The sequence below is a fragment of the Jaculus jaculus genome, chromosome 1 (genome assembly GCF_020740685.1).
Source record: "Jaculus jaculus isolate mJacJac1 chromosome 1, mJacJac1.mat.Y.cur, whole genome shotgun sequence".
In the NCBI taxonomy this organism is placed as follows: domain Eukaryota; kingdom Metazoa; phylum Chordata; class Mammalia; order Rodentia; family Dipodidae; genus Jaculus; species Jaculus jaculus.
Genome location: NC_059102.1, coordinates 232,292,142 through 232,319,216, shown reverse-complemented (window position 1 = coordinate 232,319,216; position 27,075 = coordinate 232,292,142). Strand labels below are relative to the sequence as shown.

The window sequence follows — 27,075 nt, the reverse complement described above, 5'->3', positions numbered from 1 at the left end:
TCTGCCATATTTACGGTTGCAACACCTCCCCACTCCACTAACCGTGGGAGCCTTGGGAGGAGCGTCCTTGATTGTGAATCCTGCCTACATTCATCTTTGCCAGCTGCCAAGTATTTGCAGGACAGGGTGGAAGCCACCAAGGAATTTATCACAGACAAAATGGAAGAGACCAAAACTTATAAGAAACCAAAGAAAACATTTCTTTTAAGGAAAAAAAAATGGAATAAGGTGCTTTATGTAACAAGTTGTGGAAAATTCCTACACTTTAACCCTCTGTAGACTTTGGGTAAAGATACATGCTGCTGATTATTGCTATTGTTGTTATTTTGGCTATTTGCCAGAATACACCAGTTCTCTTGAGAGTTAAAGAACAAAGAAACTTGTAGAGTTAAATAGAAAAATGATCTTCTTAAAGGAAGAATGAACTCAGCCTAAGAATATCACATGTTGCAGCAGTAAGCCGTAGTTACTGTCTTAGAAGTTCGTGTTCTTCCTGGTCCTTGGATTTGATTTGCTTCATGTTCTCTTCTGGCTCTAGTATGAACAGACTACACAGTCCACTTCCAGAATAACTGGAGTGCTAATGCTGGCTCAGAGGCTTTGTTAAGTCATGAAGTATGTAGTTCGTGGAGGGTGGGGGAGAGATGAATTTATGCCTATGGATGAAAAGGTACTTGGCATTTCTGTGACAAAGCATCTAATGTTTACCTGCCAGTTAAAATACACACCTTATATGTGAAAGTTTAATAAGTCTTACAATTGTAAATATATATTAGGTGCATAAAAATGGACTCTTTAAAATGATTCTTTTCTTTTGATTTTTCGTAGTATGGTCTCACTCTAGCCCAGGCTGACTGGAACTCAACTATAGTCCCAGGCTGGCCTTGAATTCAGAGATCCTCCTAACTCTGCCTCCCAAGTGCTGGGATCAAAGGCATGTACCAACACACCTGGCTTGAAAATGATTTCTCCTTGAAGCTTGTCACATTTTTCAAAGCAGATATGTGTGGCTAGCCATGATGGTATATACCTGGAATCCTAGCACTTGGGAAATAGAAGCAGGACTATCAGGAATTCAGAGTCATCCTGGATTACATAGTAACTTCAAGGTCATCTGGGCTACATGAGACTCTTTCAAAAACAAAAAGGTCAATATTCAGCCATTAGTACTTTTCAAATTTGGTTATGTGTTGTGGTCACATAGACTATCAAGCACTCTTAATTTATGTCCTTTCTAGCTATGTTTCAGAGGAAAAGTGAAAGTTTTATATATTATTGTTGAAACCAGGCACCATGCATCAGTGGCTTAAGCTTGCTGTTAGAAGGGTCAAGGTTTGGGAGACCAATGTGCTGGCATCAGACAGCTATAGAGATGGTAATTGCCCTTAGGCAGGCCCCAGGGAGAAAAAACTACTTCAGCAAACCTGGGCCACTTTCCAGAGTTGTGATTTCATTATGGAATAGACTTTAACACTGTGAAAAAATTAATTTGGGAAAGGGGTGTTCTATAGCTACCTTTAAACTCACAGCAATGTCTACCTCAGTCTCACAAGTACTGGGACTGTAGGCATGAGCCACTGTGCCCAGCAAGAAAAAAAGCTTTTAGCTGAGAAAATGAACTTAAATTTTATTTATTTATTTGAAAGAGAGAGGGCAGGGAAAAAGGGTGTGCTAGGACCTTGCAAATGAACTCCAGATGCATGTGCCATCTTGCGCATATGGCTTACATGGGTCCTGTGGAATTGAATCTGGATCCTTTGGCTTTGCAGGCAAGCGCCTTAACCAAGGCTAAGCCATCTCTCCAGCTGGAAATGAACTTTTGAGAGTGAAAGTAAAACAGTTTGTTGTCTGTTAAAGTGAAGGAAAATCTATGCTGACAGCCATCTGTGAAAGAATGGCCCAAAGGGCTTTTTTTTTAAAAAAAAAATTTTATTTTTATTTATTTATTTGAGAGTGACAGAGAGAGAGAAAGAGGCAGAAAGAGAGAGAGAGAATAGGCGTGCCAGGGCCTCCAGCCACTGCTAACGAACTTTAGATGCGTGCGCCCCCTTGTGTATGTGGTTAACGTGGGTCCTGGGGACTCAAGCCCCAAACCAAGGTCCTTAGTCTTCACAGGCAAGTGCTTAACCACTAAGCCATCTCTCCAGTCCCCAAGAGGGCTTCTTAACTGGCAATGGCAAATGGAAAAGGCTTGACTTCATGAGTGCTACAGTTGAAGGTGCTCTGTCATGCTTGGCTCCTCTTGAGTTCTTCATCGGGAGTGTGGTCACTATAGGCACAAATCAGAACATTCTCTGATGGTTTCAAATGTCTATACATGGAGTATGAGACAGCTGTAAAGAGTGGGGTAGAGCGTGGGGTGGAAAAGGGACTGAGGCCTAAGAGTACAGCTCAGTGATAGAGAACTTGTCCAACCTATCTAGGAACCAAGGCTTGATTTGTAGCATTGGGGTGGGGTGGGGTGGGGTGGGGTGGGGGCTATGCTGTTATCTTAAAATTGTATCCATAGGATTTGAATTTGAATGTTGGAGGTGAGTGACTGATGATATACATCAATGCCATTGAAGAACTTACACTTACTATATTTCTTGAGAGCAGGGCCATGCTACACCATGCAGGACTTGGCTTTGGTGAGGAGGCCAAAAACAAGGACAAGGGGAAAGGAAAGCCTAGGCTACAGCCTTTTTCGGAGTTTTCATGAGAAACACAAGGTATGAGGAAGTGATCATTAAGGTTTGTTTAGTTTGAATAAGACCAATAGGCCCTTTTAGAGCCCTCCATCTGATTCTTGGGACTTGGGCTGACTTAGGGCCAGGCAAATATTTTCTTGCTGTATGAGCTTTAGCTAAGGAGTCCAATGGAGTGGCACTCTAAATTGGGTGTGCTGCCCAAGAGGCATATGCTCCAGCAAAGCCCATCACTTCTAGGAATTGCGCTTGGAAGGGAAGTCTCTTCCCAGGAGTAAAAGGCACCCCAAGTTGTCAAAACATGGGGTGCAAAAAGTAACTATGATTGATACAAGTGTTGAGGTTTTTATACACTTCCCTTAAAATGATAAACTATTGATTGTAACTGAACCTATTTCATTTCCTGAGTGCTGGGCTTATAGGAATGCACCACCATGTCCTATTTATGAGGTGCTAGTAATAGAACCAGGGCTACGCACATTCTAGGCAAGCATTGTACCAACTGAGCTACATTCTCAGCTCCTATTCAGAGATCTCTAATCATGCTGGCATCAGTATTTAACACAGTTTGGACATTGAGAAAGAAAGAAAGGATGGTTGGCTTAACTAAACTGTCATGTTAACAGCAATGACAAATTAAATGTCAGAGCTCATGCATTCAGCATGTTTCCATCCTGCTTTGCCACCATAGCCACAAACTCCAGATACATTCAGGGCATGAAGAAGCAAAGAAAGCATGGATGTGTGGGCTGGTCTCACTTACAAAGTTATTTTGTGGTTTTAAATTTTAATACACAAGAGCTGTATATACATTTTTTTTAATATGAGCTCTAATTAAAGAAATGTTATCGGTAACAAGTCAAGTGCATAGTAAGTGCAGGCTTGCAGAATCTCTTTGGGACTGGTGCTACACAGGTTGAACTCCTAAGTGGACTGGTGCTACACAGGTTGAACTCCTAAGTAGCCCTCATTTGACCAGGTGTTGTGCAAAGCTCTTTTCTTAAATGTTTATCCAGGAAGTTTTCACTGACAATAATGTAACTATTTAACATTTCATACATGCAAGGCACTATTAAAAGGACTTTATATCAATTTTTGTTTTCACCCTTTATGATTCCGCTATTCGTACCTCTGCTGATGAACGCACTGGGCTTAGGTTAGGTAACTTGATCAAGAGCATACCAGTGGTGTTGCTGGATTTAAGCACTCCAGAACCAAGGTTCGTGTCTGCTTTGGTGGTACAGTAGTGAGCAGACAGAGCTGCCTTCCAGAGTTGATGTGCTAACTAACACTTGTATCTTACGACCTGTGTGCATGTATGTGTGTGTTAACTGGATGGCTTTACTCACTCTTCCCCAGCCACAACCTAGTTGTTAAAAAAATCAGCTCCCTTTCTTAATTTACTGAGGTCTCCTTTCAGAAGAATAGCAAAAAAAAAAAAAAAAAAAAAAAAAAAAGAAGAAGATCATCGATCTTTTTTTTAGTATTCTTTTTGGCTTTTTAAGCTAGAGTCTCACTCTAGCCCAGATTGACCTGGAGTTCACTGTGTAGTCCCAAGCTATCCTCAAACTCACAGCGATCCTACCTCTGCCTCTTTTTGAGTATTCTTTTTTTGGTTTTCTGAGGTAGGTTATCACTATAGCTCAGGCTGACCTCTGTAGTCTCAGGGTGGCCTTGAACTCACGGTGATGATCCTACCTCTACCTCCTGAGTGCTGGAGTTAAAGGCTTGCGCCACCACGCCTGGCTTCTTTTTTAGGGAAATATGAGAACAGAGGGTAATCATTTTTGTTGTATGTGGAACCCAAGGTCAGAGATACAGAAGCCCTTGTTTATTCTGAAGTAAGTCATCTCATGAAGGTAGTGATGAATGACTTAACTAGCAAGGAGGCATTCTTTAGATATAAATGAATCCAGCCTCATGATCATCCATTATATAGGTAGGCATACTGTTAAGACCATTCTGCAACATATTCAATTAAAAGGTCATACATGCCTACTCTGTAGATATAGATGGAGAGTTTCCAATTACTCTAAATTAAATGGTTTAGGTCTGTCATTTTCAATCTTTTCTTGAAATCATGGCATTTCTCAACAAATTATAAGTAATTTTACTGTCATCCTTTTATAGTCTGTATGTTAATATGCTCTGTGCTAAGCTTTTTAAATTGACCTCATTTCATCTTCTCTTCACAGGAGTATATCAAAGGAATCTGTGAGCCTGAATTGGAAGAAAGAGAGTGTTACCCCAAGGCCATGCACTGCATTTTTGTTGGGGCACAGAGCCTATTTCTGAAGAGCTTAATTCAGGATACTTGCGCTGACCTCTGCATTTTAGACACTGGCCTTCTTGGCATCAGAGGAAGTGCGGAGGCTGTGGTCATGGCCAGGAGTCATATTCAGCAGTTTGTAAAGCTCTTTGAGAATAATGAGAACATTCCCAGCAGCCAGAAAGAGTCAGAAGTAAAACGGGAATTCAGACAATTTGTTGAAGCTCATGCAGATAATTATACAATGGATTTGTTGATTTTGCCCACTTCCTTGAAAAAAGAACTTTTGACTCTTACACAAGGTGATGAGAGTCTGATCGAACCAGGAGATGATGATGTTATTGAAATTAGAGGTGCATACCAGTCAGAGTTTACACAGAATGATGCCACAGGGCTAAGTACTGCTAGAGAGGAAAATGTTTTGCAGGAAGACGCAAGAAATAAAGCTGGCACTCCTGTTTCTGAACTGACAAAACAAATGGATACAGCCTTTTCTAGTTCACCAGATGTGCTTTTTGTTCCAATAAATAGTCTAAGTTCAGATGAAGAGGCACTTTCCACAGAAAGAATTTGTCACAAGAGGAGATCTTCTGACTCAGAGGAAAGGCATACCAAGAAGCAGTTTTCTTTAGAAAATGTTGGAGAAGAGGAGGATTTAGATGATGGTAAGACATCAGCTGGAAATGTAATCAATGACCTATCTGATTCTTGTACTAATTTTGCAAATGTAAGCCCAGATGCAAAAGATACTACTGAGGAAATGGAATACAACATCCTTGTAAACTTTTTTAAAACAATGGGCTATTCCCAAGAGATTGTTGAAAACGTCATTAGGGAATATGGACCTTCTACTGAACCATTGCTACTCTTAGAGGAAATTGAAAAAGCAAACAAAAGGCTTCAAGAGGACGGAGAGTTTTCACCTGGCTCTGTGTATCCAGATGCTAAGACCAAAAATAAAGATGTTTGTAGTAGCTTGAATGACCTTACAACAGACTCCCCTCCTAAGAAAACACAGAATCACAGACAGCAAAATATGGCAGGAAAGTTTACTCAGTTACCATTCAAAGAAGACTCTAAATCATGTACCTCAAATTGTAAAATTAATTCTTGCAGAACAGTGCCAGTAGACCAGAAACATGAAATCTGGGGTTCAGACCAGAACTACATTGCTAATGTAGACATTCAAACTGATGGCATTTCACCCTCTGTCTCCCCTTCAAGTCCTAAAGAAGTCAATTTTGTTTCAAGGGGAGCTACAAGTCACCAGCAGAGAGTTGCAGTTTTTACTGAAAATGGTGTGCAACAGCACTCAGAACCCTTGCTTCCAAATAATATAAAATCTGCCTGTGAAAAACATTCAGGATGTTGTGACTCCCCTCCATCTAAGTCACATTACCCAACCCTTTGTCCACCAGTGCCGCTGCCCCAGCTGCTGCCTTCAGCTACTGACGCACGCTTGGCAGGGTCTTCTGATCATATTGATTCCTCAGTCACTGGGGTGCAAAGATTTCGAGATACTTTAAAAGTACCCTACAAACTGGAACTAAAAAATGAACCAGGGAGATCAGATTTGAAGCATATTGTCATAGATGGGAGCAATGTTGCAATAACGTAAGTCCACTGAGCGAATTGTTCTTACATAGTACTCCAGCAGTGTCTCAAAATCGTGTGTGTGTGTGTGTGTGTGTGTGTGTGTGTGTGTGTGTGTGTGTGTAGAAGCCCCACACATCTGTCTAGTTGTTCTGTGTCTTTACCTGATGTGGGAGGATGGGCTGGTTGAACAGGTTTGGTCCTTTAAGTTTCTGGTATTTTGAGCTTTTTGGTTGTTTTTGCTTTTCCTTTTTCCTGTGGGAAGAGATGGTAGAAAGTTTTATCTTTTTACATTGCATCATGCCCTAGGATATGTAGAATAGCGTTGTAAATTGTCAGGCTGCTAATACTATGAGTACCATTGGTTCAAAATATAACAGGGCCTTTTGTTTTTTCTCTGTATATGAGAGAGAGAGTAAGAATTGATGCATCAGGGCCTCCTGCCACTATAAAAACAAACTTCAGATATATATCCACTTTGTGTATCTGCCATTATGTGGGTGCTAGGGAATTGAACCTGGCCATCAAGATTTGCAAGCAAGCACCTTGACCACTAAGCTATCTCCTCAGCCCCGGGTTGTTTTATTTTTTCTTCCTGGTGAGAGCTTCTTGTAGCCAAGACTCCTTTGAACTTGAAGTTTTCCTGCCTAAGCTTCTGCATGAGCCACCTTTCCAAGTGGCCAAATCTTCAAAGTAGGTTTTGTAGTTGTTGAATGTTCGTGCACCTCTTTCCTAGTACTTCTGAAAGTTCAGTCAATGAGCTGACATCTGCAATTTGTGTGTGTGTATGATACTGGGCCTCACATGCTAGGCTGTACTTGTGAGCCACATCACTGGCCTGCGGTTTTTGTTTTTGTTTTTGTTTTTTCCTTCAGCATTGGGGATTGGATCTAGAGTCTTGTGCAGGTTAGGCCAGTGAGCCACCATTGTGTTATCTCTCCAACCCGTTTAGTTTTCATTTTGAGACCTTAGAACTAAGGTGACCAGCAAGGATGACTTTGAACTAATTCTTTTTCTTTACTAAAATATTTTATTTTTAGTTTGAGAACGAGGGAGAGACAAATGGGTTTGCCAGGACTTCCAGCCACTGCAAACGAACTCCAGATGCATGCATCACCTTGTGCATCTGGTTTACATGGGTCCTGGGGACTCAAAACATGGGTCCTTTGGCTTTGAGGCAAGCACCTTAACTGCTAAGTCATATTTCCAGCCTGCCTTTGGACTAATTCTATAGCCCAGACTATCCTCAAACTCAGCCTTCCTGCTTCAGCCTCCTAAGTGTCAGGATTACAGGCATGTGCTACCATACACAGCTTGAAAAATAAATTACTGAAGTGTATGTTTATTATTATTTGTGAATTTTTTTTTTAGAATTTACGAAGAGGTATGAAACAAGAAAGTGATGTCCCATGGGTTTAATTATTCAGTTTTAACAGTTAACAATTCATGACTAATCTTGTTTCATCTGTACTCACCTATTGCTTTATGCTTATCATATTTCTGTTATTCCTATGGTGCTGGAGATAGAACCCAGGCTGTCCTGCAGCTGGGCAAATGTTCTGCTATTTAGTTCTGTCTGCAGCCCCTTTCCCTGCTACTTTTAAGGAAATCTCATATGTATCATTCCATCCATAAGTATGTGTGTACTTGGTGGTGGTTTTCTTCAAATTGTTTATTACTCAGAGGAAAAGAAAGGGTAGCAGTGCTTCTTGGCAGCTGCCTTCCTCATGTATGGTAAGGACTCACTCAGCTTCTCTCCCTTCCTCATGGTGTGGAGGTGCAGATGTGTGACCCGTCGTCTTCTTGATGAATGAATAATACTGCTTATTGTCATTTCACTGTGCTTTTTGGAAAACCCAGCAAATGACCCTCAGCTGCATATCATCTAAACCACAAATGTAAAATGCCACTGTTAGGAGTTCTCAAGCCAAATGATGGCATAAAATTAAGATCATGGGCAGGGGAGATTGCTCAGTGGTTAAAAGGTACTTGCTTGTAAAGTCTGATAGTGCGGGTTCAACTCCCCAGTCAGTGCTCACGTAAAGCCTAATACACAAAGCGGCGCATGCATCTGTAGTTAGTTTATAGCAGCCAGAGGTCTGGCATGCCCATTCTGTCTCTGTCTGTCTGTCTGTCTGTCTGTCTCAAATAGTTTTTTTTTTTTTGTTTTGTTTTGTTTTTTTAATGAGAGAGAGAATTGTTGCACCAGGGTCTCCAGCCACTGCAGTGACTCCAGATGCGTGTGTCACCTTTTGCGCATGTGTAGCCTTGCATGCATGTCACCAGATGGGATCTGGAGAGTCGAATATGGGCACTTAGACTTTGGAGGCAAGCACCTTAAACACTAAGCCATTTCTCCAACCCAGTAAAAATATTTTTATATTTTAGGTCATGATTGTGAGTAATGCTAATCCTTTAAAGAAACTTCCATATGTAGGATTTCCCAAATTGATGTTGAAAGAGTAAGAACACAAATAAACCTAGACTGATAGTAGAAGGCCTTTTGGGAGTAGTAACTAACATGTCTCTCAGTGGTCACTATTGGCGTGTAGAGTGGTCTGTCCATGACAGGATGTTTTTGAGTATCTAATCCTTACTACTTTGCCCATTATGCACCTCTCCACCATTATAATACCCCAGAACACTACCTCGTATATTCTAATACCCTTAACTGCAGTGCTCTCTCTCTTGAAAACTGCTGATTAACATCTAGGGGAAGCATGCAAGCTCTCTTACTGTTTCTGAAAACTAATTGAACAGATTTGAGTTTTCTTTGAATTTACTGATGCCTCAGTTTAAGAGCAGCACTTTTATAAAAGGATGTGTTGTCCCAAGACAAAATTGTGTTTGATTATATATATTTTTTTCTCTGGGAATGTTAGTAATTAAAATTAACCTTTTTCTAGGAAAGAAACTACTAATGAATGTACTTTGAGTTGGGAAATTCTTTGGAATTCAATGCTCGTAGTGCTGCATAGTATTGAGAAAGTAGTGCTGGACTGATCACTCTGAAACAAAAATTGTGTGAACTTCCCTTGAATAAACTTTATAGTTTTATATACTGAGCCAGCTGCTTCCCTGTTAAATGGGAATTCTGTTAGACTGAGTTCCATTAAGAGTCTTGCTTATGTCCAGTCACAGACCTACCCCATTAGCCATGCATTCAGTACAGTATGTTGATAAATGAAAGACTTTAAGGCTTTATTACTAGCTTTTTACTACCCACTGGTAACATTTTGGTTGGTATTCTGGTGATAAATTTTAATTAAATTTTAACTTAAGACTGTATATTTATTCATTTAATTTTTTCACAATGCTGAGTAACTTGCATATTATGAAATAGTATCAACACCTTGTCCAGGATTATACCTAGATTTGATCCATAATGTCTCAGAACCCAGCCTGTCTCTTCCCACAAAAGTTAAGGTTGGAATGTTCAGACCGTGGCATCATCAAATGCTTAAATCTTGGCTGAAAAGGTGCTACTAAGTGAGCCCTACCCATTTGACCCAGCCAGATGGGAAGAAAGTAGTTAGAATGAAATTTGAGGCCTTCAGCAGTTGGATCTTGTTGGTGTGAACCATGCCTAAGCAACCCAGGCCCACCTTTCCTGGATTGCTGTTTATTTGATTTCACATGTCTTCAGCTCATAAGTACTGTGAAAAATTCCAAAATAACTGCTTTATAATAACTGCCAGATATAATATACATGCATATGTATATTTTTCCCCTTGTCACCATAAATGAGTCAAGTGATGAGCTAGTGGAAATGTTTGTGGTGTCTGGCTCAACAACACAATGACAGCCAAAACCCCAGCATGAAAGCGTTGGACTTGCCTGGTGTAATGATTTCCATGTAGATGGGCCTTACCCTTTCACTTGCTAGAACTGTGCATTCTAACCATTTTTCTTCCTCATCTTTATATAGCAGGTTTCATGACTTATTTTTATTAAGTGGAAACTATAGAAGAAAATCACTTCCTTGGATTACTCAAAAAGGACTTTGCACCATTTCCCCGCACTGACCTGTCTGGTTCAGTGACTGCCATGAGTTTTTACCAAACATTGTCACCCATTTGCGTTGGGCATACTTCCTTTTAGTTGAGTAGCTACTATAATATGCAACACAGCCAGATGATTTAACTTGTTCTTTGTGACATGGTTCCCTCTGCACTTATAAAGGACCCAAGGCAGCAGAATTCTTTCTGCATTGGCCCTTTTTTTTTCCAGTGACCCAGTGAGATGGAACTGGGTCCTTCATCACCATCCAGCTCTACCATTATGGCCAATAGATCTTTTTCTTTTCTTTTTTTCTTTTCTCACTCTAGTCCAGGCTGATCTGGAATTCATTATGTAGTCTCAGGGTGGCCTTGAACTCACGGCAGTCCTCCTACCTCTGCCTCCCAAGTGCTGGGATTAAAGGTGTGCGCCACCATGCATGGACCAGTAGCTCTTTTTAAGAAAGGACAAGCAGGTGGTGCTTGTGTGTTGAATAACATGGAGACCATTTACAAGCTTTTCTTGTCTTTTCCTCAGGGGTCATCCATCCTTTGAGAACTAAACATATGCATCCCTGGGTTTGTCTTTCTTTTTTATTTTTGTTTTTTAGATATTTATTTATTTGAGAGAAGAGGCAGATACAATAGGCGTGCCAGGGCCTCCTCCAGCCACTGCAAATGAACTCCAGAAGCATGTGCCACTTGTGCACCTGGCTTTATGTGGGTACTGGGGAATTGGACCTGGGTCCTTTGTCATCTCCCCCCCCCCTTTCACCATCAGTGACAGAATATTGATGGCCCAGTATGGGGAAGATCTTGTGCAGGTAACAACTGTCACTGAAGGGTCATGAGTACAGCATCTACTTAATGTTCTGAAGACGGGATTCCAAAGCACTCCTCCTCCCCATCCTCTGACTCTTTCTGCTCTGCTCCCTGAGCCTTGGAGAAGGTGATATGGAGGTCTCAACAGTAACTTATTCTCAGCACTTTGATGAGTTTTAAGTCTTCTAGTAGTCACTGCCAATTTCAGAAAGAAGCTTCTCTGGCAAAAGGTGAGAGCAGCACTAATCTGTGGGCCTAAACAATATTTAGAGGCCAATTTGATGGACATAACCTATCCATGTAGCCAAATAATAGTATCTCCCTTTCTAGGGCCTAGGACTTCCAAGCCGTAGGTGTTGTTTTCAGTAACTCCCTTCTGTGGAGCTGCCCTCAAGTCCAGTCAGAAAGCATTTGGTTACCCCTCTGATAGTCATGTCACAATTATGGGATGGGAGGTCATCTCTTGTCTGGCTGGTGGATTGTTTAGCCTGCGGGATCCACTGCTGGTTAAGACTGTTGATGACTTTTTCCCCAGTAGCCTACATAGGACTTTGCAGCATTATGACAGCTAGTCAAGTTCCATCTCAGTTCCCGTTTGAAATCTCAGTGTCCTGCTACCGAAGCATGTGTGTCTTCAACAGTAGGATCTTGCCATCTAGCCCTGGTGAGCAACCAAGAGTATTGGCAGTAGCTGTATTGTTTTAGGAGCTTCATGGGCCTACCTGACCAACTCACAGGGAGGTAACCTATGCCTGCATTCTTAGTTTTCTAGGAACCAGCAAGCTCTTGATTTTGGATTTCACATTAGCATTGGTTTATATTAACTCCAGGCCTGTCCTTGCTATTAAGCAATTACATTGTGATTGATGGCTTTCCAACAAAACAAAAGAAAGAAAAAAGAAAAAAAAAAACCCTTATTTATTTATGAGAGAGAGATTGGGTGCACCAAGATATCTAGCAACTGTAAACGAACTCCAGATGCAAGTGCCATCTTGTTCATCTGGCTTTTTATGGGTACTGGGGAATTAAACCCTGGTCCTTAGGCTTTGCAGGCAAGCATCTTTAACCACTGAGCCATCTCTCCAACCCTGCCTTTTTTGTTGTTTTGTTTTTGTTTTTTGAGGTAGGGTCTCACTCTAGCTCAGGCTGACCTGGAATTCACTGTGTAGTCTCAGGGTGGCCTTGAACTCCTGACGATCCTCCTACCTCTGCCTCCCAACTGCTGAGATTAAAGGCATGCACCACCACGCCTGGCTCTTATTTTTTTTTAAAGATTAAAAAGGGATACCCCCTCTAGTGTGTATACTTGCATATGTTTTCTGGGATAAAATCCAGTAGTCTCTTATTTACTGCCTCCTATAAAAGAGCATGGACTTCATAGCCTCTTCCAAGGAGTTTGAGAGGCTCTCTTCTCTTCTCAGCCTGTCACCAGCTTAGTTCTTTTTGTACAGCCCTGTTTCCTCTCAAGGGTTGGGAGTACATTTGAGGTAACAGCACATTGGGATAGTGGAAGAGCACTGGCCAGGAGTGAGGAAGCCTGAGTCTGACCCAATACCTCCACTTTCTGGCCACACGCGCCAGGCAGGCCATTTGTCTCTTAGTATCTGTGATCGGAATCTCTGATTATGGTACCCGGTAAGGATAGGAGATGACAGGAAGAGTCTGGTCAGTAGGACTGGACTCAGGTCCTTGGAAGGGCTAGTAAGGAAAGAGCACAGACACACACAGATGAGGAGGAACAGGGTTGGAGGGGAGCAAGAAAAAAAGCAGTCAGCTGACACATGGTATAGTGTGGGAGGCTTGCCTTGGCCAGACTCCTGGCCTGTCAAATGTAGAGAACCTCACAGCCCAGCCAGGCAGCGGAAGTAAGCATGGAGGACTTTGCCTTTTCTCCTTGTACCTCCACTTGATTGCCTGAGAATAAAATTGAAGTATTTTGAACTGCATTGCCAGATTTGGGGGCTGTGTTTCTGGAGTCTCCCGTACTCGGGTCATACTAGGGCAGGTGAAGCCCCTGTGATTTATGACTGGGAACCCAGCCACATTCCTAATGTCTGTGGCTATTGTCTCACTGCGGTGGCAGAATTGAGTGATGAGACAGAGACCACACTGACCTTTTCAGTTTGCCTGGGTCTGGCCTGCTACTTGTATGCTTTCCTTTTCCCCTGCTTTCTGCTGGCCTGTGGCCCCAGTTCATTTCATTTGAATCTTAATCTCAGACTGTTTTCCTGTCAGGAGTGGCTAAACTTTTGACACCGTGACATGACATTATCTACTACAAATGTGTGGGGCCATATAATAACTATCGTGGGATGTATGATGGCATGTCTGTAGGCCATAGCTTGACCATACCTGTGTAAGTTACAGACTCCTTAGAAAGGGGGTGGAGCCTTCCTGGAGCCAGAGGCAGCAGTGACATTAGATGCTACTGTTGCGATGTCCAGGTCACACACATCTTTATGCTTGGCCTCCATAACAAGTAGCCACAACACAGACACAATCCCAACTGTCTCTGCTTCTGCAACAGATTCTTAATTTTTTTTTTTTTTATTTGAAAGCGACAGACACAGAGAGAAAGACAGATAGAGAGAGGGAGAGAGAGAGAGAATGGGCGCACCAGGGCTTCCAGCCTCTGCAAATGATCTCCAGACACGTGCGCCCCCTTGTGCATCTGGCTAACGTGGAAGCTGGGGAACCGAGCCTCGAACCGAGGTCCTTAGGCTTCACAGGCAAGCGCTTAACCGCTAAGCCATCTCTCCAGCCCCTGCAACAGATTCTTAAATAAGAAATTCCTAGAAATGGGCTGGGGTTTAACTCAGTGGTAGAGCAATAGCCTAGCATTTGTGAGGCCCTGGCTTTGATCCCCAGTACTACAAATACTGGATCCAGGACAATCATTTCTTTGGTCACATTAGGCTGGGTATGGGGGTACACACCAGTAAGTCTAGTAATAATACTTAGGAGGTGGGAAGATTACAACTGTGAGGTCAGTTGGATGACTAATGAAACTCTGTCTCAGAAGGGACGAGTTCTCAGAAGCCATTGATGAGGCAGAGCTTACAGACTAGTTTTCTAAATAGAATAAACTCTTAAAAACCCATGAAGCTTAGTTTCTGCCAAAATAGCATACTCAATGAAATCAAATAATATAGGGAAAAAACTTCTTCAGTGGGTTCTGTCTTGGGTTTGCAAATTAGTAGAGTGTATAGCTAAATGCCAAAATGTGTACAAGTTACATTTTTGTAATATATGGATTTTGCTTTTCTGTGGTGAAACTTATGTTTTAAACACTTTTACTCTGAAGTAAATTTTCCTTATTTTTTTATAGTCATGGTCTGAAAAAGTTCTTTTCTTGTCGTGGAATTGCAATTGCAGTTGAATACTTTTGGAAGCTTGGAAACAGAAACATCACTGTGTTTGTCCCTCAGTGGAGAACAAGACGTGATCCTAATGTCACAGGTGAGGTGGAATAATTTTTCTTCAGAATTTTCTATTTAGATATTTAGTGATTAATTTCTAATTGCAACACATGGTTCTTAGCATAGTCATGTACCATGGACAACATGAACAGGATTGTAAATTGGTTTCTTCTGGTAAAATACACCACATATTGGCACATAATCCCACCATCAGAGATGGAGGCAGGAGAGAAGTAGTTCACTGTCATCCACAGCTACATTGGGAGTCTGTGACCCTGTCTGAAGAAAATATTAATTGAAAACAGTGTTGCAATATAAGAAATACTGGCTGGGGAAAAGATGGAAGTTAACCATAATTGTTAGAAAGCTGTGCCAGAGTTCCTCATGTAACATGAAATTTTCTGTAGCTTTCTAGAAATTAAATGTCTTTCCAGGACTGGAGAGATGGCTTAGTGGTTAAGCACTTGATTGTAAAGCCCAGGAACCCCAGTTCAAGGCTTGATTTCCCAGGACCCACATTAGCCAGATGCACAAGGGGGTGCACGCATCTGGAGTTCATTTGCAGTGGCTGGAGGCCCTGGCACGTCTATTCTCTCTGTCATTGTCTGTCTCTCTCTCTCTCTTTGCCTCTTTCTCTGTCTGTCACTCTCAAATAAAACAAACAAACAAACAAAAATTTTAATGTCTTTCCAGAGCCCAGCATGGTGGCACACACTTTGAGTTCTAGCACTCAAAGTGGGTATATATGTGTGTGTGTCTGTATATATATGTATATATGTTTGTGTATACATACACGTATTCCATTCAGCTGTGTTTTTTGGTTAAGCAGTATTTTGAAAATGGCTACTTGATAAGTTTACTGCCTTCAATATAATGTCTTTTCAATAGCCTATTTAATAGTTCAATATTTGTCATTTATTTGGCATGTAATTGTTGCTAATCTACAGGTCATGCACACAAGGTTTGAATTTATGGATCATGAAATATTCCAAAGAAACTTAGGTTGTTTTTGTCTTAAGTCATGATAAGAACAAAGGTGAAAATGCCAATCATCATACATCAGAGCACACAGAAGTAGGATGAGATTTGTCCAACATATCAAACAGAAAGGGAGAAGCAGTAAAACCACTCATTTCCCCAGTGTTTTGCCCTGACTGAAGACACAAAAGGAATGAGGCAGATCTATTCACGCCATAGGAGTGCTAGGTCAGGACCATGCTCCGTTTGGCATGTCAGTTCAGGTCGGGGTAGCAGTAGCTACTGTGGCAGGAACTGCAAGCATGAGACTCTTAGACCCTCAGCTTTCAGCTTTTATCCATTATTGCTTTTCCACAATATGGCTTTGGCCCTCCATTCTGCTTTGTGAAAGTCAGGAAATACTTATAAAGACAATTAAGAGACATTAGGATAGGGGAGATTTTTGTCAGACTCCTAGGCTGAAAGTGAACACCTTATCTTGATTCCTGTTCCATCATTCCTACTCTGTTTCTCAAGGATTCCTGTGCCTCCCCTTCACAGTCTTCTTCTACTTTTCTTTTTCCAGGACTCCTGTGCCTCCCCTTTCACAGTCTGTCTTCTACTTTTTTTCCTTTGAGAGAGAGAGAATGGGCATGCCAGGGCCTTCAGCTGCCACAAATGAATTCCAGATATGTGTGTGCACGTGTGACGTTGTATGCTTGCGTCACTCTACATCTGGCTTTTATGGGACCTGGAGATTCGAACATGAACCGCTAAGCCATCTCTCCAGCCCTGTCTTCTACTATTTTACTTGGGCTTTGAAAAAGTTCTGAAGGGCAGGGTTCATTACATACAAGCCAATGGCTTTAGTCTTAAGAAGCAACTGAGTTTCAAACTTTTCTGTTTAAGAAATAGTGTGTCAGGCTGGAGAGATGGCTTAGTGGTTAAGGCGCTTGCCCTGCAAAGCCTACAGACCCATATTCGATCTCTCTCCAGATCCCACGTAAGCCAGACACACAACGATGATATAAGTGCAAGGTCACACATGCATATTAGGTGGTGCAAATGTCTTGAATTTGATTGCAGTGGCTGAGACCCTGGTGTGCCAATTCTAATTTCTCTTGCTGTCTTTAAAAAAAAAAAAAAAAAAAAAAAAAAAAAAGCTGGCGTGGTGGCTCATGCCTTTAATCCCAGAACTCAGGAGGCGGAAGTAGGAGGATCGCTGTGAGTTCCAGGCCAGCCTGAGACTACACAGTGAATTCCAGGTCAGCCTAGACTAGAGTGAGACCCTACCTGGGGGTGGGGGGCGGGGAAAGTATCTCTTGGTACACTGATTTTGCTATGTATTAGTCTTGCTTGAATCTTGATTTGGTTTTTTTTGTTGTTGTTGTTTTAGTTTTTGTTTTTTTCAGTCAGTAGGGGAAAAGCATTTGCAATTGCCTAAGTGAAACATTTGGGTTTACATTTGCTTATTTGTACTTCTGGGAAAATAGCCTTTTTCTGAACATGTATTCACCTTATTCAATGAACAGAACAGCACTTCCTAACCCAGCTCCAGGAGCTTGGAATATTATCTTTAACTCCTGCACGGATGGTCTTTGGAGAAAGAATTGCTTCTCATGATGACAGGTATGAAAGGCTGGTTTCCTTCTTGGGTGGAGTGGGGTGGGAAGCCAGCCACTTACCTGCCTACTCACAGGCGCACACTAAAGGCACCTGCTTGACTCAATTTTTAATATCATGATCCCTAAGACATGCAGTCTACCTAAGAATTTAGGAATATCACAAAGGAAGGGAAGGTACTGAATTTTTTTTATTTTAGTAAAATGTGTGCAATGAGAAAAGGCAATTTTTTGTGGGTTTATTGGTTGTGTTTGATGCATAAGCAATGTCTTCTGTTAGTTTGGAGCTTCAAGAGTGATTTTTAGCAGTGGCATGATGTGTACGTATTGTCCCAGCTTGTTGAGAGGGTGAGGTGGGAGGATGGATTGAGCCCAGGAGTAGCCTACCTGGATGACATAGCCAGACTGTTGTCTCAAGGAGAAAAAAAAACATGGAGAGTAGTTGTTCAGTGTTGCCTACCTGTTTCTGGTCTAATTTTTGGCCAGTGCTAGTGCATCTGAGACCCAAAGATTTCATCCATACGCCCCCCTTTTTTTCCCTAAACACTTTCCTAAGCACTCTCTGCCCATGTCCATCATGCAGAGGTCCTAGGGATGTGTACCAGTGCACCTTCTCCCATGAGTGTTACAGAAGACGCAGGGATACGTGGGATAAGGATTTTCTTCCAGACTTACCAATAGTGTATAGTTGTTCAGACGCTTTCCTGGTGCTATCAGGTGACTAATAACCAGTGTAGAATCTGTCAGGCTCAGTACTACTTGTCCTTTCCTCCCCTGTACTTGCACCGTATTCCCACACCCCTTCAAACAAAGATGAGGTTGTGACTCAAGCTAGCAAATAGTCCTGTAGATTAGGTGACTTGAGACCATAGCAGATATCACTCACTGAACAGGCTTGTGACAGCTCCTTGCCTGCACCGGGCTGGAAAGAGACAGCTGGATTGAGTGAAACAAGCACTGTGAAAGGACAGTGTGCAAAGAGCTGAACGAGGGCAGCCTGTAGGGCAGGAGCCTGTGTGAGAGAGAAGTGCTGGGAAGCTGTCTTGGGAGAAAAATTCTTAGCCCTGTAGTGGTGGGAGTGGAGTAGTAAAAAGGTAGTTGAGCTAGTGAGCTCAGGAAAAGCCATTGCAGAGCTTTGAATAGATTTAGGCCAAACAGAATAGCAGTTCTTCTATCCATTTCTTCATAAAGCAAAGCAGAAAATAATGAGCCTATGTGTTTAAAAACAAAATTTGCAAAGTTGACTACAGCTACCAGATACCGTAGCTGAGCAACCAAGAGGAATGGTGGTTTCACAGGCTTGTCACTTGGAGCTCGTTCTGTACTATTTATTGACAGACCCTTTCTAGAAAAATCTGGAGATTATAGCTAAATTGTTTTTTTTTTACAACCTAGATTCTATGAAAAATAATTGTTTTATAATCACTAATAATTTCAGGGTTGCTTATTTCTGGCTGATCTTCAGTTGACAGGGGCCTTAATTTGTGCTGTCCAGCCTTGGTTAAACTCTTTGGTAATTTTCTTTTCTTCCTTTTTCTGATATTTCATGGTAGATGTCTTACTCTAGCTCAGGCTGACCTGGAATTCACAATGTAGTCTCAGGGTGGCCTTGAACTCAACAATGATCCCCCTACCTCTGCCTCCTGAGTACTGAGATTAAAGGTGTACGCCACCTTGCTCAGCTTCTTTGGTAATTTTCTTATGAAGAGGAAGTCCTTCGCTTTCCTTATAGCACAGCTTCTCTAAGCCAGGCATGCTGCTTGCTCATTTTGAACTCTCTTATAGGTTTCTACTACACTTAGCGGACAAAACTGGTGGTATTATTGTAACAAATGATAACTTCAGAGAATTTGTGACTGAGTCAGTCTCTTGGCGAGAAATTATTACAAAAAGGTAATATTTTCTTCTTTGTTCTGCTTGGAAGTTTTCTGTTGTTGCTTGCTTCTTGATTTTGTTTACTTTTTCTCAGTCTTTTGTGCACCTTGGCCCTGCAAGAGTGTGCTGTACAGTGGGATGGGTGGCTCTGCTGGGTGCAGTGCACAGTTGGATCTGGTGACATCGGGGGTCCCAGCTTTGGAATACTGTGATTCCAGCGGGATGCTAGGACCAAAAGCAACATGCTGGATGCAGTTTGCCTAATGCTTAGGCTTATGAGGAGCATACATCTACTTTTAGTACCTGATGCTTTTCATTTTAAAGCCATCATTTATTATTTGTATTAAAAGCATGCTTAGATGTCATCTAAAGCAAAGTTAACTGTTCAGCATGCACTCTACATGTGATCATGCTGTGACTGTGTCTAGCAGCTGAGAACTGCCTGAAGGACAGTGGACACTACCTGCCACAAGTACCCCAGAGACGCTTCCTCATCTCAGCAGTTACTTCACACGTGAGCAAGAGTGCTGCCATGTGAGGCAGAAGTTATGTATGAAGTGATTGTGCCTAAGGAGGTGCAACATGCTTAGTAGCACATAACTAGCATGTCTAAACATTTTTCTCAAGTTTCGCAGCTATCCCTTGCTGAGCATTTGTACTTTGCTTAATCTGTATGAGATTTTAGAAAGCTTTGCTGCAGGCACTCAAGTGAGATTGAAGCGTTTCATGTATTTTGACCCACATGTCATTTAAAAGCTAGTGGTAATGGCTGAACTGAGAATTGATCTTTGACCTGCTCAGCACAGTATGAGCCATAAATTTCTCAGACATGTGTTGTCAGTGTGTATAGACACTAATCTGTGCATTTATGGAAGCTTTAACTGCAGTGACACTCAAGCTAGCTGCTGCTTTCAGAATAGACAAAGTAGAAACCATGATGGGGACAACAAACACAGGCACTAGGCTTTTTAATTTTTGCGTGGTTGCTGGGACTGAACTCGGGGCCTCAGGCATGCCAGGCAAGTGCTTTTCCATTGAGCTATTCGTAGACCCACCCTGCACTTGATAAATATGGTCTGTGTATATGGAATATTGGGGTTTTTTTAAGTGACCTCTATTTTTAGGAGGTTTCTTATGGATACATCTTTCCTAATTCCTAATTAAAATTTAATTAAAAATTAAAATTTAATTCCTAATTAAAATTTTTTGTTACAAACCTGTTGAATCTTAGGGATGTCGTTAATCATGTTTTTTTATTCAGTAGATAAAGGAACTGACTGTCAAGAGAAGTAGGAAAAGTTTAGAGAAAGATCGGAAGAGCTTGATGAGATGTGTGGGCCAACTGATAAAAATTTCTTGCACTTGTTTGTGTCTGAAACAGAAGTTAAAATGGCTGAACTTGGATGTGAGGTTTCTTCCCCTAAAGGCAGTTAGCAGTCTTAGGATTTATAGGCATGACCATCACTTAGGAATGGGGTGGCTCATATGAGACACTTTTCAGGTCCAGCAGCTATGAAGAATTACTGTATTGCCAGCATTATACATTTTCTGTGTTGTAGGTTGCTTCAGTATACATTCGTGGGTGATATATTTATGGTTCCTGATGATCCTCTGGGAAGAAGCGGACCTGGGCTACAAGAATTTCTTCGGAAGGAGGTCTTTCTTAGGTATGAATTTATTTCTCACTAAATGCTGGGCCTTCTGTCCTTCTCCCCCTTCCCCCGCCCCCTTTTATTTTCCCCTTTGGTTTTCCGAGGTAGAGTCTCACTCTAGCTCAGGGTAACCTGGAATTCACTATGTGGTCTCAGGCAATCGTCCTACCTCTGCCTCCCAAGTGCTAGTGATTAAAGGAATGTGCCGCTATGCCTGGTGTTTCTTTTTTCTTTTTTTGGTTTTTTTGAGGTAGGGTCTCACTCTAGCTCAGGCTGACCTGGAATTTACTATGTAGTCTCAGGGTGGCCTCGAACTCATGGCGATCCTTCTACCTCTGCCTCCCAATTGCTGGAATTAAAGGTGTGCACCACTACCACACCTGACTCCTCCCCCCTTTTTCTGAGATAAGTTTTCTCTTAAATTTCTGCCTTTGCCTTCTGAACATTGGGGCTACAGGACAACTCCATGTGTAGTTCCTTTTCACTTTAACCCTAGAAGGGGGTGGATATCCAAACCTTCTTGAGGTTCTCAGAAGAAGCAGATTTTCCAAACTGCTTATCACTTGTTAGTCAATGCCACCTAGGTTCACTGTGTGTGCAAATGTCTTTTCTCAAGTCATTTGTTTTGAATATGTTTTATTATGTTAACCCCCTGGTGGGGAGTCACTTCCTGGGAGAGTTTCTTTTCACTATTACTGAGTAGAGAAACTTACGCTGCATATTGACACTGACTTGATAGTTGAGGGAAGCAGTGGTTGTCTATTTCTAGTGGGGTATCTCTGTATTACTCTGAATTCAGGTAATACCGTTGACCACACCTTCCTGCATGCTAACCCTAGAACAGACCTTTCTGTTTGGAAACCACAGTAAGTTATACTGCTGTGGATCTCCTGGCAGATTTACAAAGGGAGCAGAGAACAGTCTTCCAGTTTTCAAGGAGGTGGCACTTTGTTGCTAATCGGTCATTTGTAACATGAGCCTTTTGAGGGCCATTTCCTAAGCCTGCAGCGCTTGGTGGTGGGTTTAGTTCACATACATGTTCAACAGAGACCAGCAAATTTCAGCTTCCTGGTCTTGTAATTCATTTCTCTTTGAGCCTTTGGGTTTTATTACACAACTGAGGGCTTGGTTCCCAAACATGCTTCTGCCCACACGAGGAAGATGACAGCCATTTCCAGCACCTGCTGTGTGCTAGTCCATCTCACATCTTACCTTAGAAATCTTCACTAGGCCCCTGAGGCCTGTGTGCAAGCTCCATGCTACGCTGAGGCCCCAGTTAAACATAGCAGAAGGAAGATCTCTGCCTCCTCCACTCTGTTCCCCTGGCAGCCGATAAGTCACCATCACATCCCTCACACAGGGAAGGCTTGTAAGTTGAATTGAGCTTTGTAGGCTTTTAGCTTGTGAAGTTGGGAATACTGTTCAGCCAGCCCTGTTTCTGAGTTGGTAGAAGTGCTAATGTCCTCCTGTATTGTGCATACACCACATGGGCACCTGTGCCTTCCACAGACCTCAGTTGTTGGTGGGGGCCTGCCCATTCCCGATCCTGTCTGTTGGCCCTGACCAGAATCACAGTCTCCAGAAAAACAGGGTACTATGCCTCCTATCTTTGAAATAGGCAAAATAGGTGGTGAGGTCAGTCCTCAAGACAGCAGAGCTGGGAGGGAAATGGCAGCTGAAGAGGTGCTCATTCTCTGTCCTGATGTGCGTAGAGTGAGTACTAAGAGTCCACTTTGTGGGGGCTCATGCCCCAACCCCCAGGGCAGGCTGACGCCTGAACATCAGAGACCAGGGACTGCATCAGTGTCAGCCACACACACTGAATGAGGGTTTTTCACTAACCTCACCCACTTACCATGGCTCACTTCACCCACAGAGACATGCAGCCGATGCTCAATATGCCAAATATGGACACATTTGATCCTGGCTTCAGGAGCCCCAGCATCCAGGCAGCCAGCTCCAGCCACCAGCCTGCACCCCGGATTCAAGGATCCCCTCCAAGCCCCTGGTTTCCTCAGCAGCCCCACTTCTCAACCCTGAATACCCTTTCTGGTATGCAGCAGAACCTGCCTGTGCCAGCACAGAGGTCCTCTGCAGAAACCAGTGAGCTGCGGGAGGCGCTGTTGAAGATCTTCCCTGAAGCCGAGCAGAGACTGAAGATCAACCAGATCCTGGTGGCCCATCCGTACATGAAAGACCTGAATGCCCTCTCGGCTCTGGTGTTGGACTGAAGGCTGCGCCGAGAAGCTTTGCCAGGAGGGCCAGCTGGTGACATAGCTGCTGGCCGTGTGCCACGGGAAGTACTGCAATGTGAAGTAACTGCTTCCCGCTGTGAGTCTTGTGCTGTATAGGGCAGGAGGGGGAAGAAAGATGTTTTGTGCATACATACAAATACCTGGGTTTTCAAAGCCAGCTTTATATATATGTATGAATTATGCTGCTATTACAGATTTAACATTTTCTGTAAAAGAAAAGTACATTTTTGCCTCTTCAGAACTGTTGAATAGCAGTTATTCTTGAGTGTATTTACATTTTTATGTTTTTTAAACTATTTTCCTTAAAGCTAAAGATAATGACAAATGGATATGGTAGCCTTTCTAAATAAAATTTTTAAAAAATTGCTTTCTTAAAGAAAGCAGGACCTCTTAAAGTATATTTTCTTGAGGTGAATCTGCCCCACCCCCTACATGGAGTACTCTCCCTCCTCACCTTCTCTGGAGTTGGGCTGATCTGCTACTGTGGGGGTCTCTTCAGGCCACTGTGAGAGTGGACACCTGGAGCCACTAGATGGCACTTAGTGCCTGGCGGTTGTCACTGACAGGTACCCTGGGCTCAGAAGAGTGGAACAAGCAGTGTTAGGGCTCCCATGCTCCTGTACTTCTTCCCCGTCCACGGGGCGAAGAGGGAAGTAGGGCTGAGGGTGCTTCCTGTCCAGTTGGGCTTCTGGTCTCATACTGTAACACATGCACCTGCCCTGGACTCCACAGCCACATTGCCACCTCAGAAGGCTAGACAGAGTGTGAGGACTGATAGGGAGCCTCATTACTGTGGCCACAACCTACAAGGATGGGAGATGCCCCTCCCCTGTGTGGTGTTTGTACAGCTTTGCCAAAAAGTTTCTATTCTCAAGGAAGACCCAAGCCAATAAATAGCAGTAGTAGCTTTTGTAGGGGGTCCCAAAGCCCCTCTGTTTTCCTGATTTTTCTCTCTATTGGTCTCTTAAGTAGCTTTTCCTGTGTTGTCTATTCCAGTATATTGTCTGTGCTCTCTTCTCAGTGTTGCTGCAATTTTGTGTCTGTGAAATTCTTTCCCTGGTAATTCTTAGCATCTTGACCTCATCTGGACCTCCAAAGGGCTTTGTATTTTCTGCCTGTGCCATCCCTCAGCCAGACAGTCAGTTACACTTCTGCCCTGTGGATCATGGCTGTCTTCTGGCCCCCACCAAATCCTGGTTGAGGACTTGGTGTTGGTTTATTTTCCATGTTGCAGGGGCAAGCATCACTTAGATGAATCCAGAACCTTCCGGGTGGCCATGCCTGCTCTGCAGCCATGTTCTCTCCCAGATGCCTACAGTGCACTGTCAGCTGTTGCTCTGATGAAGGCTGCATACCTGCCAGCTGTGCAAGTCAAAAACAAAGGCTTAAGGAGAGCCTGTCACCCAAGCACCAGCTTTAGAGATGGGTGTTACCAGTCATCTGAGTCAGGTGAGACCATGAAGTGTGCCCTTCCTTCCACTGATGCTGGAAAGAGCATAAATTTTCTAGGTTCTGGAAGCCATTTGAAATTAACCTTTGAGTTACTGTGTAAGTTCGTGTGTTCTTAGTATTGCTTCTGAGAGAAAACCTGTCCCCTGTCCCTTCATTTAGGAAGATTAAGTGGGAGAACAGAAAGGCGTTAATTCTGTTTAAACATAATTCTCAATCCTTTCTGAAATCTATCATGTCCAGTGAAGTTTGGCCTCTAAAGCCCACGAAACAGAGTCATTACTTGTTCTCAGACACTGCCTTACCCCAGGCTCTGTGCCGCTTGATGTCTGTGCATGCTGGACCTCCATCCCTCAGAGTCTCCACAGTGAGCACCCTTGGGGGTGTAGCAGTGGATTCTGGGTGGTGTGCCTCTGCCTTCCCTGTGTCTTTACATTCATGTCAGGTGGTGGAGGGGGAGAACCAACTGGCACCACTTCCAACAGGCAAGGTGTCCGATTCTCACAGAGGTGGTCTAAATGAAGAGAAGTAACTAGTGGAGCGGATGGATTCCCAGCCTGTATTGTTTCTTGGGCCCAGGCTGTCATCTCTGGGAGGAAAAGGCTTGTCTGATCTGCCAGCCTGTGTTTGAGAACCTGGAGGCCACTAGTAAGAGCGTTTAGAAGGTGCTGCAGCCATCCTGGGTGGGGCAGGGCCCGCATTGTTGGCTCAGCCGAATGGCTGGGGCGTGGTGCAAGGTGAGGTAGTGTTGTGTATATGCAGACTTGTGAGTCATAAAGGAGGACTCCGGGGTCTCCACCATCCTCTCTGCCCCTGCCAAGTAACCCAGACCCTCTGGCTGACAGCTGCTGCAAACCCTGGGCCCACCTCACTAGGCTTGTCTTGGGTCCCAGCTTGCCCGCCACACCTCTGAAGTATGGCTTTCCTTTGGGAATCTCCAGCTTCACCTTTCTTCAGTACTGACCCACCCCCCACCCTCCTCTGCCCTAGCGTCCGGAGCCGTCTCCTCTGAGCTCTCACTTGTGTCAGCCACACTGCTCACCTTCATCGTCTACCTCCCCGTTGCTCCCTATGTACCTCTGCTCCTGTCCATTGAATAACCTGAATAAAATTCCCTGGAACCATGTCCTTCTGTTGCTAATACTCTCCTCCAGCTTCCACCCTGCTCCCCAGTTTGCAGACTTGGCTTTTGCCCACCGTGCAGCAGTAGTCTAGGAAGTCACTGGCACTGCCTGGGTGTTGTCGTAGTGTTCCGTTGTTTTCCCTTCGAGATGCTCAGCATTCCCTTCCCCTCCCTGAAGGCCTTCATACGCTCTTAACAAATGATTCTCAATCTGTAGGCTGTACTTGAGACTCGAAGATTACCAGGCCTCACTTTGAAGTGTGGATTCAGTGCTCTGGGGAAAGCTTGCAGGCTTCCACTTTCGCACTGCGATGGCTCCCGGTTGGTCCAGGGCCCGTTTTGAGAGACTGCACTCACCTTATGGGTCATCTTTCTTCCTTAGTCCCACAGTCCCCTTTGTGGGGCCAAACTAATCCCGTCCCTGTCCTTGTAGGGTCCTGACTCCCTGGAACCTTAGCCTGTAACTGTTGTGCCTCCTCTACTCACTCCTGGGAGGGCCCCTACGTCTACCCTCAGCCCTTGGCTTATTAGTACCCACTAGTTATTTTCAAAGCCTCACATGGCATTGGTTGCCTCTCCCTTCCTGACTCCAAAGGCTCCAGATTTATCTTTTAGAAGCCCATTTTAGGGTCGCCTCCTGGGATCATTTGTGGGTACAACCTGAGCATCAAGTTTAGACCCCCTGAGCCTACTATCCATGGCTGTCACCCCATGGCCATACTTGCTAGGGTGGTTGGGTGGTTCCAGCCACATAGACTTCAGTTTCTCATAGATCCCTGCCTGTGCCCATCCTTCTTTCCTGTTAGAAATGTGGTCCTCCTAGATGTCCTCTCCTCCAAGACCCAGTCCTGAGTCCTCTGTGCCCTCGCCCAATGCTCTGACCAGAAATATCCCTGTGGCATTCTGTGGCCCCACAGCACTTGGTGTCTTGCTTGTGGCACTTGCCACTCTGGCTGGTGTCACTGCAGCCTCTTGTGTACTGTGTCATGCCTCCCTCTAGACTGTGAGCTCCTCGTGGGCAGGGACTGTGTTCATTCTGTCAACTGAGGCACCTAGCACAGTGCCTTGCGCTTAGTAGGTGCTCAATAAATGTCTGTTCAAGTGAACTGGAGGATGGTGCTTTCTTGACTGTGGCATCTGGCAGCAGAGCCCGGGAGGACCTTTAGTAATCAACCTTTCAGAGACCCATTTCCTAGGTTTTGTTGGGCCTCAGGCTGAGGTGTGGGCCAATGCACACCAAGCCACGCCAGCCAGCCAGCCTTGGAGTTCTGGGGTGGTAGCCCACAGCTCTGAGTAAAAGAAACATGAATGAGAAACTCCTAGAGCTGAATTATGACCTCCAGCCCTTTCTCAG

At 43.6% G+C, this 27,075-nt stretch overlaps 1 protein-coding gene across 1 annotated transcript in view; it reads left to right on the top strand.

Moving 5' to 3' along the window:
- Positions 1-26,827, top strand: part of N4bp1 (NEDD4 binding protein 1) — a 55,630-nt gene extending 28,803 nt beyond the window's left edge. Inside the window, exons 2-7 of the mRNA XM_004664838.2 lie at positions 4,883-6,570; positions 14,698-14,828; positions 17,278-17,374; positions 19,153-19,260; positions 20,802-20,909; positions 22,771-26,827. Of these exons, the coding sequence (XP_004664895.2) occupies positions 4,883-6,570; positions 14,698-14,828; positions 17,278-17,374; positions 19,153-19,260; positions 20,802-20,909; positions 22,771-23,125 (2,487 nt within the window). The 3' untranslated portion in view covers positions 23,126-26,827. The remainder of the gene's footprint in view (positions 1-4,882; positions 6,571-14,697; positions 14,829-17,277; positions 17,375-19,152; positions 19,261-20,801; positions 20,910-22,770) is intronic.
- The last annotated feature ends 248 nt before the right edge of the window (positions 26,828-27,075 follow it).